This window comes from Alternaria ventricosa, assembly GCF_023758065.1.
Source record: "Alternaria ventricosa strain BMP 2768 chromosome Unknown scaffold_1, whole genome shotgun sequence".
NCBI lineage: Eukaryota > Fungi > Ascomycota > Dothideomycetes > Pleosporales > Pleosporaceae > Alternaria > Alternaria ventricosa.
The window spans coordinates 1,379,374-1,391,127 of NW_026055681.1; the positions used below are offsets into that span (position 1 = coordinate 1,379,374).

Below are 11,754 nucleotides of genomic sequence, written 5' to 3' on the forward strand. Positions count from 1 at the left end.
GTCAGCAACTGGCCTGTTCCTTTGGTCATCTTGCTCACCTCTACCGATCCGGTGCACTCTACAGTCTCATCTCACCACAGCCGCCAGCTCGACGCTTGACATGAAGGTCACTCAGCTTGCCGCCCTCTTCGGGGGTACTGCTCTTGCAGTCCAGCCTCTTGCAGCTCCTCGTAAGTCAAGTTCACGCAGTTCCTTCAGCAGCATTGTCACTTCAATCGCTCTCTGGCTGTTCAAACAACTCTGACACGTCAACAGGTGTCGAGCGTGCCCTCACCGATACCCACTCCACGGTCATTATGGTTACGTCAACCCACCTGATCCAGGAGATCTGCACCGACATTGCGAGCTGCCCTCCCTATACCACCACTGCCGAGACATCTGTTGTCTATGTCACTGCAACAACCACCATCTGTCTACTTTCTTCGACGCCTCCTGGGTATGGGCCACCTCCTACTACAGCTGCTCCTTCATCAGTTGCTAGCTCCGCCTACCCTACCAGTTCCGCGGGCATCTCTGTCAGCCTCATCTCAGGGTCTCAAGTCCTCCCTGGCGGCTCTGAGTATCCCAGTGGCTCTGCTCCCCAGACGAGTGCTCTGCCAACAGGTGTTTCCCCATCCAGTCCATATGCCACGCCTCCTAGCGTGAGTGTGGTGCTTCCATCAGGATCTTACAGCTCTGGGGTCATCATCATCACAGATGTATTGCCTCCACCTGGAGCAAGTAGTGTGGTCGTGGTTCCTTCATCTACCAACACCAACGCCATTAGTATTTCATATCCCGCTTCATCAGCTGGGCCTAGTTCCATTGGCTCTTCAAGTGGACATGTCGCACCTCCGGGCAGCTCGCTGATGTCATCACCCACGAACCCAGGTCCCGTGAACCCTGGTAGCTCAGCGGTCTCAACCATGTCATACCCAGGCTCTACTTTCCCGGCTAGCTCAGTAACCCCACCTGTTAGCTACACGGATGCAGTTCCTACGTCTATAGGTACCCCCTCGTCAGGGCCGAGCTCTGGTAACCCAGCCACTCCTTCAACACCAGGCTATGTACCGTCCGGCTCATCCGCGCCACCAAACAGCAATACGGATTATGTGCCCACGTCTCCGGGAGCTGCCTCTACTGGCTCAATGTCGAGTGGCTATGTCGTCCCGCCAGCTAGCTCAGCTGGGTTATCGAGCTCTATCACAGACGCCGTACCGACTTCTATCACAATCTCATCCCCCGCAAGTCCATACCCAAGTGGGCCAACAGTGTCATCAAGCTACTCGGCTACCCCGTCTCGCCCTGCTGGATCGTCTTCTAGTGGATACATCGTACCGTCAGGTAGCTCGACTACACTGACAAGGTCCAACACAGATGCTGTACCTACTTCTCTTACAGCTTCTTACCCGGGTGTCAGCTCTGCTATACCCTCTGAAAGCCCTTCCGCAGGACCTTCATCAAGCAACTACTTTGCCCCACCGGGAAGCTCTATCGAAGCTGCTCCGACATACACAGGCGGAGAGTCTACGTCTTCTACCGCCACAGCGTCCTCGGATACCGCCCCTGGCACGTATTCAGCGTCGTTGTCTACTACTCCTGGTTACCCAAGCCCCTCACCCACGTCAGGTCCTGGATCAACGGTCATCGATAGCACTATTAGGATTACGAGCTATCAGACACAGACCCTCATTTCGTACATCACGGCAGGTCCTTCAGACGTGCCTGGCAACAACACCAATACCAACACGAACACGCAAGCTATCCCGACCAGCATCCCTTCAGGTATCTCTGGTGGTCCTTCCGGGTCTGGGTACGTCTTACTGACTCTTGGTACTTTCTATATCCACTGACCAATTTTTGCAGTTATCCTTACCCGTCTGGCGGCATCAACGGCACAATTGTTGCCCCCTACCCCAGCTACATCGAAGTGCCCATCAACACCGGTCATGTCGTTGGTGCCGGAAAGAGCTCCCTCGCAGCCATTGTCGTCGCTCTCGTCTTCGCTCACTTCGCATAAGCCAACGTCGGGTTCTCTCATCGGCCTCTTTCTATCGGGAGGGAGATACGCTGTTGTTGAAGGAGGTCGGCATGGTGAGACATTATTGCATCGCGTATAGCGTTTAGCATGGAGCGTTCCGACTCTGACCACATACCTACACTGTGGGTCTGACAAGGTCAAGGGAAGCGGTATGATCTTTTTACGGAGTGTTCTTTAAGCCAGACAGGGTTTTCATCACATGTACTACCAGTTACACGGCCGCAACAGATCAGCATGCATGTAATATACAACACTTTTTACTTCGGCCATCAACAAAGATTCCTGATGCATTGTGATGTCTTCTGAGAATGTCTTATGATTGAAACAGGCTAGAAAGCCGCGGTGGCTAGAGTGTACGCCAAGACCTGTTACATGGCTGTGTTGATGGTCGGTTTTCGTCACCGTACACCGAAGGCCTTCAGGGTATCATCCGGGCTCTCCTTCTCGTCCCCGGGTATTCTCTCATTCCACATATCTTCAGAAATGCGTTCAGCTTCAGGGAGCAGACTGAAATGCGGACTCGACTCGGCCTTCAACCACTTGAAGTCGTCGATTTGATCCCACTGATTCGGTGATTGCTCGATCTCTCGTGTCGTCTACGCGGCCGTTAGCAAATATTACATGGAATGCTTGCGAATGCCAGGGAAGAACTTACATATACACCGGGCAACGGCGCAAATCTCAGGCCCTCACAATCCTCAAAGATCGGTCGACTCGTACTATGTAGATATACATCTACGTTCTTACTTCCATGCATGCGGAACTGTCGACACGCCGTCACTATGATGCTGTTGGAGACATCGGTGATGTGTATTGCGCCTGCGACTTGGCCGGTTATTATGAGCGAGGAGCTTATGGAGCGGAGGTAGAGAGCTGCGAAGGGTGCGTTGGCTTTCGTTGGGGCGCTGAGGTCGACGATGCAGTGGGAAAGGTGGGACACTGTCGGTGAACTTGTTTCGTGAGGAGATGAAGGGAGGGTTATACAGGCGTGGGATTTCCACGAGAGGGCTGACGGAGAAGAGTCGTGTTGCGTTGTGTCCGGCTGCTGTTGTTGCTGTGATGGTGGTGTTTGTTCCGATGCGGAGGACGGTTTCGCGCTCGATGTATCAGGCGCAACGTCTGGTTTCGCGACATCCTTCCTCCTGTTCTTAAAACTGAACTTCTTGGGTGGATCGAAGCTATTCCTCACATCTGACAACTTCTCGCTCAAACGCTTGATTGTCTACACTTTCTTGTCAGTCCGAACTCTTCTTTTGGCTTCACTATTTCCGGTATATGGCATACCTCGCTGTATGTTCGTTGATCGTAAGCCGGAAGATAGCTCGAGGCGTCCTGGACATCGAGGGCGATTCGGTTTATGCCGGCCAGGCAGTTATCTATTGCTTCGTTGCGCTCGCCGCCGGAGGTGGACACGGAGGAGAGGTTCTCGATTTGCGTGCGAAGTGCTGAGTGTGTTAGTCATGACGCATGCTGTGGTGGGTATGTGAGAGACGGACTTGCGACATCTTGGTTGAATTGGCGGTAGAAGGTTTCTTTGAGGTTGGACTCGGCCATTGCGCGTCGGGTATTGTCGCAATTATGAAGGTACTATAGATATGCGTATAAATATCGAAGATATCTTTCGTCTTTTGCTATGCGCGGAGCCACGAGGGTTTTCGGTGAGATGTTCACGCGTCGGTGGGTTGGTTAGTGGGGTTGAAAGAGACGCGCATGGAGCGCGCGAAAAACCGCAACATGGTGAAGACCAATGAAGTACCAGGGGCTACGAGTCTAGGTGACAGTCTGGCAATACAACAGGTCGATGACACAGAAACCTTTCGTGGCACCGATTTCAATTACGACCTCGGGAGTAGATTTAGATTGAGGGTCAAAAGACGCGACATCATCGAACTGGTGGGATGCACGCTACCCCGCATTTCACCAATAGCGTCTCGTGTATTGTCAGATGTATGGATTCTGAGGCATGGCTGTTTCTGCAATAGATGTCTTGAATTGTAAGACTCCAACCTGCATTACAAGCTCTCCGCACATCGCGTACGACCTCTTCACTTGATCTCAATGCTATTCGGCATGTAGCAAAAGCGATGAGATGTATTTTAAACTTATGCGCAACTGTCACAGAGTCCTTCCCTAGTCCGGCAACTCAGACTTCCGTTCTCTCATCATAGAATGCAAGGATTGCTGTCATCGGATGCACACTAATGTGAGAAGGTTCAACTCCGCATCGAAGTCGAAGTATTGATGAAGTCTTCGATTGTTTGGGGTAGTATATACACAAGCCAGGGGTGGCCTAGGTCTTTGTAGTGTTTGCTGTTGTGACTGCAAGGAAACGTGTGGTTGTGTGATGCTTCTAAGCGGCTTCTTGCGCTGCCTTGACGTCGACGCCGTACTTTTCCAACAGTCGTTGCCGCCTCCTCTCCTCGTATCCGGGACCGTAGATTCCTGATAAAGTCAGCCTCGGCAAGATTGCCCTGGCATCTATTTGACATACCTCGTCCCTCGCCCAATTGCTGCAGAGTCTCGGACATTGGCCGCCTGCGCACCTTCTTCAACTCCTCCCTGCGCTCAACCTCACCATCGTCGTCGACCTGGTCACGAATGTCTCCGACACCGCGCATTCCAGCAGTGTATCGGTAGGCAGTGAGGACCGTGGAGAAACATACTCCGGCACCGAGCATGAATGGAAGGCTTCGCCCTGTGATCTGTTAGTACGGGCGTATCCATCCATCCTGAGTATGCGTACTGGCAACACCAACACCGCATCCAGCCACGAAACCAGCAACTGCCTCACTGTAGCAGTCGTCCTTTTGTCGCAGGTTGCTGGTCGCGTCCAGTGTGAATTGGTAGGCGGCTCCCACACCGGCTGCACGTCAATTAGCTTCGTCCAGATGCAATTTCCTGCAATTGACCTGCTACGGACCGTATAGCGCGATTATGCCTCCCGACCGGGTGAGGATGCCCATGGCTCCGACATTCTGCTTCCGGAGAGTGTTCTGGACACCGGCAATGATGGCGCCGGCGGCCGTGGTCTGCAGCGTCGTGTTCGCAGTATTCGAGAGAGCGTCCCGCGGGTGGAAGGTGACGTATTGGTCGGCCATGGCGGGCAAATTGGGCGGCGGTGTCGTCTTGGGAGCTCTATCGACGTTGTTGAAGTCGGCAGCGGGAAGATGCGCCAGACCATAAGCGTCTTGGCGCTCAGGGCTCAAGCGGCGGCGGGCTGCATCATCGCGCGCCGCGTCGTCGAGCTGTCGCAGTGAATGCCGCGAGCCCGTGTGCCTCGCCGCTTGTACCGTTGCGGTCTTGTGTTTTCTTGTGCGTAGTCGTTGCATGCGTCAGGGCTATTCACGTGGGCTAGCTGTCTTGTTCTTCCTGAATCTAGCACTGTAGTGCTTCTACTAGGCGGTTGCCGCCCACGATGCTCTGTCTGTAAACGCTTCAATCACACAGTAGCAACTTCTCCCGTCTTCGCCCTTCTCCACCCATCTCGCCGTGCATGTTGTGCTGCCAGTAAACATCCATTCTGTCATCCATAGTATAAGCCACACTATTGCTCCCCACCGCGCACAGCAGCTATGGCGCCTGGTACTTTGTCCACCCTCGTCCCACCAGCGTATGCTAACCACGACTCGCAGGCAAGACGGCGCCGCGGCTACTCCAGGACCTCATCACATACGATCCGCGACACGAAGAACGGGCCGGTCGGAACTTGTTGACGAGTGCCCCGCCGCAACACGACAGCAAAGCCCCAGCAGTCGCCGCCGTACCCTTCAGGAACTGCCGCCACATCTTCTCCACCAAGCCTGAGCAGTCGCTGTTGCCGATTGCAGGCGAAGACGCAACCCCGAATACCACATACAAGGTCGCCTCATACTGCAACAAGTGTCGCTGGCATGTCGATGTGCGTGTCGACCACCGCACCGATGCCACCAAGATCAAGTCGTGTGGGAAGGGCAACGAGGACTATGCCTTGCACCACTTTCTCTACGAAGGAGAAGACAGCTCGAGTGGTACCGGTGGAATCGAGGCTCAGCTGCGCCCGCGCACCTACACTTTCCGCTGTACTGCGCCCGAGTGCTCAGTCAGGGTACGGATTAGCATGAAGCCGCCATGCTTCTCGGACCAGGACATTGTCACTTTGACCGACCAGGCCCAGCTCAGGAGACGATGGGAAGCAGCGAAACAGATCGCCGGCGACCGGGCAGACGCAAACATGGCACGGAAGGTCGATGCTCCCGATTACCTGAACACATACCTACAAGATTCGTTGAAGCCTGCGAAAGGCAAGGCGCGCATCCCATTGTTAAACAAGAAGTTTCTCAAGACCTTCGGTAGGGACTGCGACTCGATATTACGGCGTCTGGGCTTCGAGAACCGCCAGGAAGAGGAAGAGGATACTATTGTAGAAGTCTGGTATCTCCCTAGGCCCGACGAAGCGGCATCTCCTCTCGAATTGACGCTGCGCAATAAGATTGAGGATGCTCGCTACGAGCTGAATACATTAATTCTTAGCATGCCGGAGAATGAACGAGTGGGCTGCAGACACCAGCCCATGTATCCTACACCGTCTCGAGGCGATATGGACAGAGCGTTAGCATGCGCGGATTGTATGTCCATATACGCCCCGCTTGTTACACAATGTGGCCACTGACAAGCTGCACAGACGCTAAGGCGAAGGGACGGGAGACACGCAGTACAAACCACGAAGAAGATCACCCGTATGTGCCCCGCTTTCACCTTCACCGACGTTCCTGCTTACTGACGACATGTAGTTACTACGCTAGTCTGGGCGCCGTTGGTGACTTTGACGACGCTTTAATCCTGTTCGCCTTCTCTCGACAAGGCGCTGTCGATATCGAGAACAAGGCCTACTACTTCGAATGCTTGCAGGATCTCGCTGCCGGTCGCCAAAGTGAGATGCTTCAGATGCAGGTTGCTTTGTTGGCCTCACAGGGTCTCACTAGCAAACGCGATACCGAGCGAGCCTACCAGTACTTTGGGATTGATCCAACCCACGCAAACGTGATAGGCGACGATCATATCATAGGATGCTTCCGGTCGCGGCTAGCCGATGTCAGCGTTATACAGGCTGAGGAGGCACGAAAGCAGCTGCGAGTTCTCGGAGACGTGCGTGACAGCGACAGAATACGGTCAGAGGCTTCTGGTTCTATCGAGACGTACGAGCAGGCAATGGCGTTCTTCGATCTTGAGCTTGGTGTAGCCGACGATTTCATCCCGACCATGTATTCGCTAAAGGTACCGTGCACGTCGGGTCCCGACATGACTTGTTTGTTGTTCTGACGATTGCTAACACTCAAATAGACTCAGGACAGCCCCGCAAGCATAGAAACCGCAAGGAAAGCCCTGGATATCATAGCAGATGCGCGCAACAGCGAACGACTGCGACAGTTCGCCAAGTTCGGGGCAATGAGCGAGCCTGAAATGGACCTCGGTGAAGCCTACGCCCTTTTCCAGCAACCAGACAGGACCGTCAAGCTCGAACTTGCAGTTTTGGGCTCTCTAGTCAGCACCTACGATATTGGCTCCAGCGAACGAGCGCGCATGGAGACAGCGTATAAACTTATCGAGAACGACCAGTCACAGAGGTTTGGCGACAACCACGTCAACCCCTCCCCAGCCAGAAGGAACAAATACCCCCTCGATTCATGGCCGGTTGGGCTCCGCAATATCGGTAATACCTGCTATCTCAACAGCGTTCTCCAATTCCTGTTCACCATCAAGCCCTTGAGAGATCTCGTTCTCGATTGCGAGAAATACCTGCAAGACCCTTCTCCAGAAAGCTTGAAGAACAAGAAAGTTGGGCGCATGTGGGTCACAGCCGAAAGGGTCTTGACGGCACAGAAGTGTCAGTATATCTTCCATTACTTCAGATCGATGCTAACATTGCGTAGTCGTCCGGGAGTTGCGGACTTTGTTCGAGCGCATGATCACCGCATCCACAGAGACAGTACAGCCTGCTATAGATCTCGCCTCACTCGCACTATGCAAATCAGACAATCCCGCTGATCCAGTGGAGTCACCACCAGTAAACACTACCGACGGCGCAGGCTTGGGCACGATTGATGGAGCTGCGGTTAGTGGGCCGATGCTTCCACCTGCTGCGATACAGTCCGCTCCTGCAGAAGCTACAGCCAGCTCAGCCGTGACCGGCGACAACACGAATCCTACAGACTCAGTCATGGAGAATGCTGATGCGGTGCCGATTACACCTGCTGATTCTGTCATGAACGACGACGTTGCAGCAGGCAAGAGCGAGGGCGATGTACCTGCCCCACCAACACGGCCTCCGCCAATCCCGCCACGGGCAGACCCTAAACCGGCCATCAAGCCTGCTGTCCAATCGAGTTCGAGAATTGGTAGGATTGAGGAGAGCGCTCGACAACAAGATGCAGCAGAAGTCATGTCGAACATATTTGATCTCATTTCCTGTGCCATAACAGGTGACAGCATTCTACGCGAAGGTGAGCAAGGAGACGCCATCAAGAACCTGTTCTTCGGCGACGTCACCACAGTAATGGAAAAGTCAGACGGCGTACAGAAAGTTCAAGAGCTTCGAGATCATTTTCTTGTCGCCACTGGACAACGAGACCGCTCACTCTATGCTACCCTGGACGAAGACTTCGGTTTGGGTGAGATAGCGGATGGTGGCGGTATGCGATACGATTACGTTGAAAAGGCTGCGCCCATCCAGATCATAAACGTGAAGCGGCTACAGTTCAAGGAGGGCAAGCCTGTGTACGACCACTCGCACATTGGCCTGGAGAAAACGATGTATATGGATCGTTACTTGGCGAGAACACCGACACTAAGCGAAGCGCAGCTGCTAGATCTTCGCAAAGCGCAATGGGCAAAACAGAAAGAGTTGCGAGAGCTAGATGCTAAGAGGACAAAGCTACAGACAACAGGTATTGAGGGCTTGAACCTCCCTGAATGTCTAGAGGCAACGAGCGACTTTGTCAACAGTCTGGCCACGGAGAAGTCAGAGCATGAACAACCGAGTTCGTCCCAGGACTTCCTCCCGACTCCACCTCCTGAACTCTCTGATACGCTCCACACCCGTGCCGCCGATCTCGCTGCCGATCTTTCAGGCATCGACGACCAGATAACATTGCTGGAATCCAAAATCGACACAGTCTTCGAGGACTGCCACTCCGTGCCCTACCGTCTCCATGCTGTCTTTACCCACCGCGGTGACGTCAGAAGTGGTCATTACTGGATTTACATCTACGACTTCCACAAGGATGAGTGGAGAGTCTACAACGACGAGAATGTAGATCAAGTTGAGCAGGAGAGCGTAGTGCTCGACAAGGAGGAAGCACACCGCCCGAAGGTCAGCACAGGTGTCGTGTACATAAGAGCCGACCTTGTGGACGACTATACTCAGGCCGTGTGCCGCCAGCCTGAGAAGACCGAGGAGGATACCCAGAAGGATATTGAGATGAAGGATGTTGCTTTCGACGACGATCTTGACGATGAGATGCCCGCGTTGGAGCCGGTAGACTTGAAGGATGTGCCTGTCATCGACGGAGTGGAGAAGGAGTAAGCTCTCCTCTATTCTGAGCCCCTGCTGCTGTCTCATTCTTCTCAGGGTACTGGTTGCTGATCAGTACTGTTCTCTTAGCACTAATTCTCCGGCAAAGAGAAAGGCGGTTCGTTTGGAGTCTCCGCCCAAGAGGGGCAAAAGCTATGAAGGGTTTCGACAAGCCGATCAATCGGATGTGGGTCCGCGATGTGCGAGCCGACTTGAGCTACGCTGAGCGTATGCTGTGATGCCGATGGACATGACGAGGTATGAGTCGTGCTGACATGCATCTTGGTATTGGCAATGGGGCATAAATAGACCACGGGTAATGCATAACGATGAGTTCGAACTCATATGGTGAAGTCTCGTGATATCATACATCTAAGTGATACATCCATCTATCTCCTTGTGTGAAGCCTAAACAGCCTGTCTCTTCCTCCCACCACCTCTCCGCCAATTCCACAGCGCCTCCTGAGCAAATGTGCGTGCAGTCAGATGCCCCCTCTCCTTATTCGCCTCTTCAGTCAGTGTCTCAATCACCCTCCCTTCTTCGACGCACTGCCACAGCCCACTTGCTATGGCACTACCAATATCCTCCTCTACCCACTCCTCCCCATCTTCGTCTTCCTCCACCTCTGGATTCTTGGCTACCTTCGCCGGCCCATCAGTCGTTTGCTCCGTGCTCTCCACCCCGAATTCTCCTCTCCCCAGTCTGTATAAGATACGACCTAGTGTTTGGTACGCGATGCACCGTTGACTAGCCACTTTACTCCGTGCTGTAACTGCGAGTTCGGGGATCGTGTAGCCTGCTGCCTCGGGAGCTTCGGCATGGTGGTGAAGACCCAGGTCGGTTGGTATCGATCGTGCGACGCTGGGTGCTAGCAAGTTGCCCGAGAAGTCGAAGCGGAGTTCGGCGGGGTTGAGAGCGGTTTGCGAGGGATGGTACGGCGACTTTGTGTCGGATGGGTCGATGGGAGACATCCATGATAGTGAGGAGGGGTCGTAGGGTAGCGTGGGGAAGTATTTTTCGTGGAGGTTCTTCAGGAACGAGGGGTCGTTTGGGTCGAGGTCGGGTGGTTGTGGGGGTTGTGGGAAATGTATTGAGTCGTTCGTATCGGGCATGGCAGTCGATGTGGTGTTGTCGTCTGACGAGGGTTGCGCGGTGGGTAATGAGGACGATGCTGGCTGTTGGGGTGCTTCGTTTTCGGGTTCTGGTGCTGCGAAAGAGACCTTCTTTGTGCTTGAAGTGCTTGGAGTCTTTGATTGAGGTTCTTCTGACTTGGCTTCGTCAGTCGCCGGGGTAGCAGTAGCTGCTGGTGCTGGCGGCTCTGTATCAAAGTCCTGCTCGTTGCTCCCTTGGTCAATGTTGGACCGCATGAGCAGCTTCTGTAGCAATGCTGGGTTGAGACTTGACATGAGCTCTTGTCGCTCTTGCTCAATCTCCGCGTCTGACATGGCCGCCAGCGTCTGCCTATTCTCTTCGTCTATTGCCCTTCTTTCCTCGTCCCTGTCCACACCGAATGCGCTCCGCGGCTTGGGCGCATCCTGTGTCGTTGCCGGCGCTTTCGGTGGTGCGGTAGCTTGTTGTTCCTTTGCGGCGCGTTGCTGTTTGAATGCCGATACTCTCGGTACTCGTTTCTTGTGCGCGGGGAATCCATTGACATTCGGTTTGAACGAGGGCGCGACTGGAGGATTAGCTGGTGATGATTCGCGCTCTTGGATGTCGCCCACGAAAGTGGGGAATGATGGCATGGGGAGCTCATGCTGTTCTTCGCGATCCAGCTTCTCGACTGCGCCGGTATCGAAGTTCAAGTTTACGCGCTCTCCTCTTTGGAACTCCATGTTGACGGTAATGTGGTGGTGTGGAGGCGGCGCAAATGTTCCTTCTCGAAACTTTGGACTGCCGCTGGACCCTTGTACGCGGGGCGGCTGCTAGCGCGTTCTGATGGCCTTGCCTCGGGGCTTCTTCGATGTTCACGCGCGGGACTGAGCCTCCTACCCCACCACACTTCGAGCAGCAATGCCACGCATACATGCAGCAGATAGCATGAGAATCGCTATGGACTTTCGATATAATAAGGGCGCGCTTCCCTATTCTAGACGTTGTAGATAATACGCCGCCTCTGCCGAAACGCCAACATCATGAACGCCATTGCCTCTGCACGCGATCCCGATCTTCCAAGCGAGTCGAGAA

The 11,754-nt window shown here is 54.0% G+C and overlaps 4 protein-coding genes across 4 annotated transcripts; 1 reads left to right on the plus strand and 3 right to left on the minus strand.

Annotated features, from left to right (window-relative positions):
- Positions 1–2,418: 2,418 nt before the first annotated feature.
- On the minus strand, positions 2,419–3,574 carry J4E93_000464 (uncharacterized protein; the record flags this gene model as incomplete). Its single annotated transcript, XM_049338424.1, has 4 exons — positions 2,419–2,616; positions 2,676–3,242; positions 3,305–3,465; positions 3,517–3,574. The coding sequence occupies 4 exons, from the start codon at positions 3,572–3,574 to the stop codon at positions 2,419–2,421; spliced, it is 984 nt and encodes a 327-aa protein (XP_049204309.1).
- Positions 3,575–4,370: 796 nt separating this feature from the next.
- J4E93_000465 (uncharacterized protein) lies at positions 4,371–5,349 on the minus strand (the record flags this gene model as incomplete). Its single annotated transcript, XM_049338425.1, has 4 exons — positions 4,371–4,462; positions 4,512–4,715; positions 4,764–4,883; positions 4,941–5,349. The coding sequence occupies 4 exons, from the start codon at positions 5,347–5,349 to the stop codon at positions 4,371–4,373; spliced, it is 825 nt and encodes a 274-aa protein (XP_049204310.1).
- Positions 5,350–5,592: 243 nt separating this feature from the next.
- J4E93_000466 (uncharacterized protein) lies at positions 5,593–9,581 on the plus strand (the record flags this gene model as incomplete). Its single annotated transcript, XM_049338426.1, has 6 exons — positions 5,593–5,602; positions 5,653–6,624; positions 6,681–6,735; positions 6,790–7,273; positions 7,340–7,883; positions 7,930–9,581. The coding sequence occupies 6 exons, from the start codon at positions 5,593–5,595 to the stop codon at positions 9,579–9,581; spliced, it is 3,717 nt and encodes a 1,238-aa protein (XP_049204311.1).
- Positions 9,582–9,977: 396 nt separating this feature from the next.
- On the minus strand, positions 9,978–11,402 carry J4E93_000467 (uncharacterized protein; the record flags this gene model as incomplete). Its single annotated transcript, XM_049338427.1, has 1 exon — positions 9,978–11,402. One exon carries the CDS (start codon positions 11,400–11,402, stop codon positions 9,978–9,980), a length of 1,425 nt encoding a protein of 474 aa, XP_049204312.1.
- Positions 11,403–11,754: the final 352 nt, after the last annotated feature.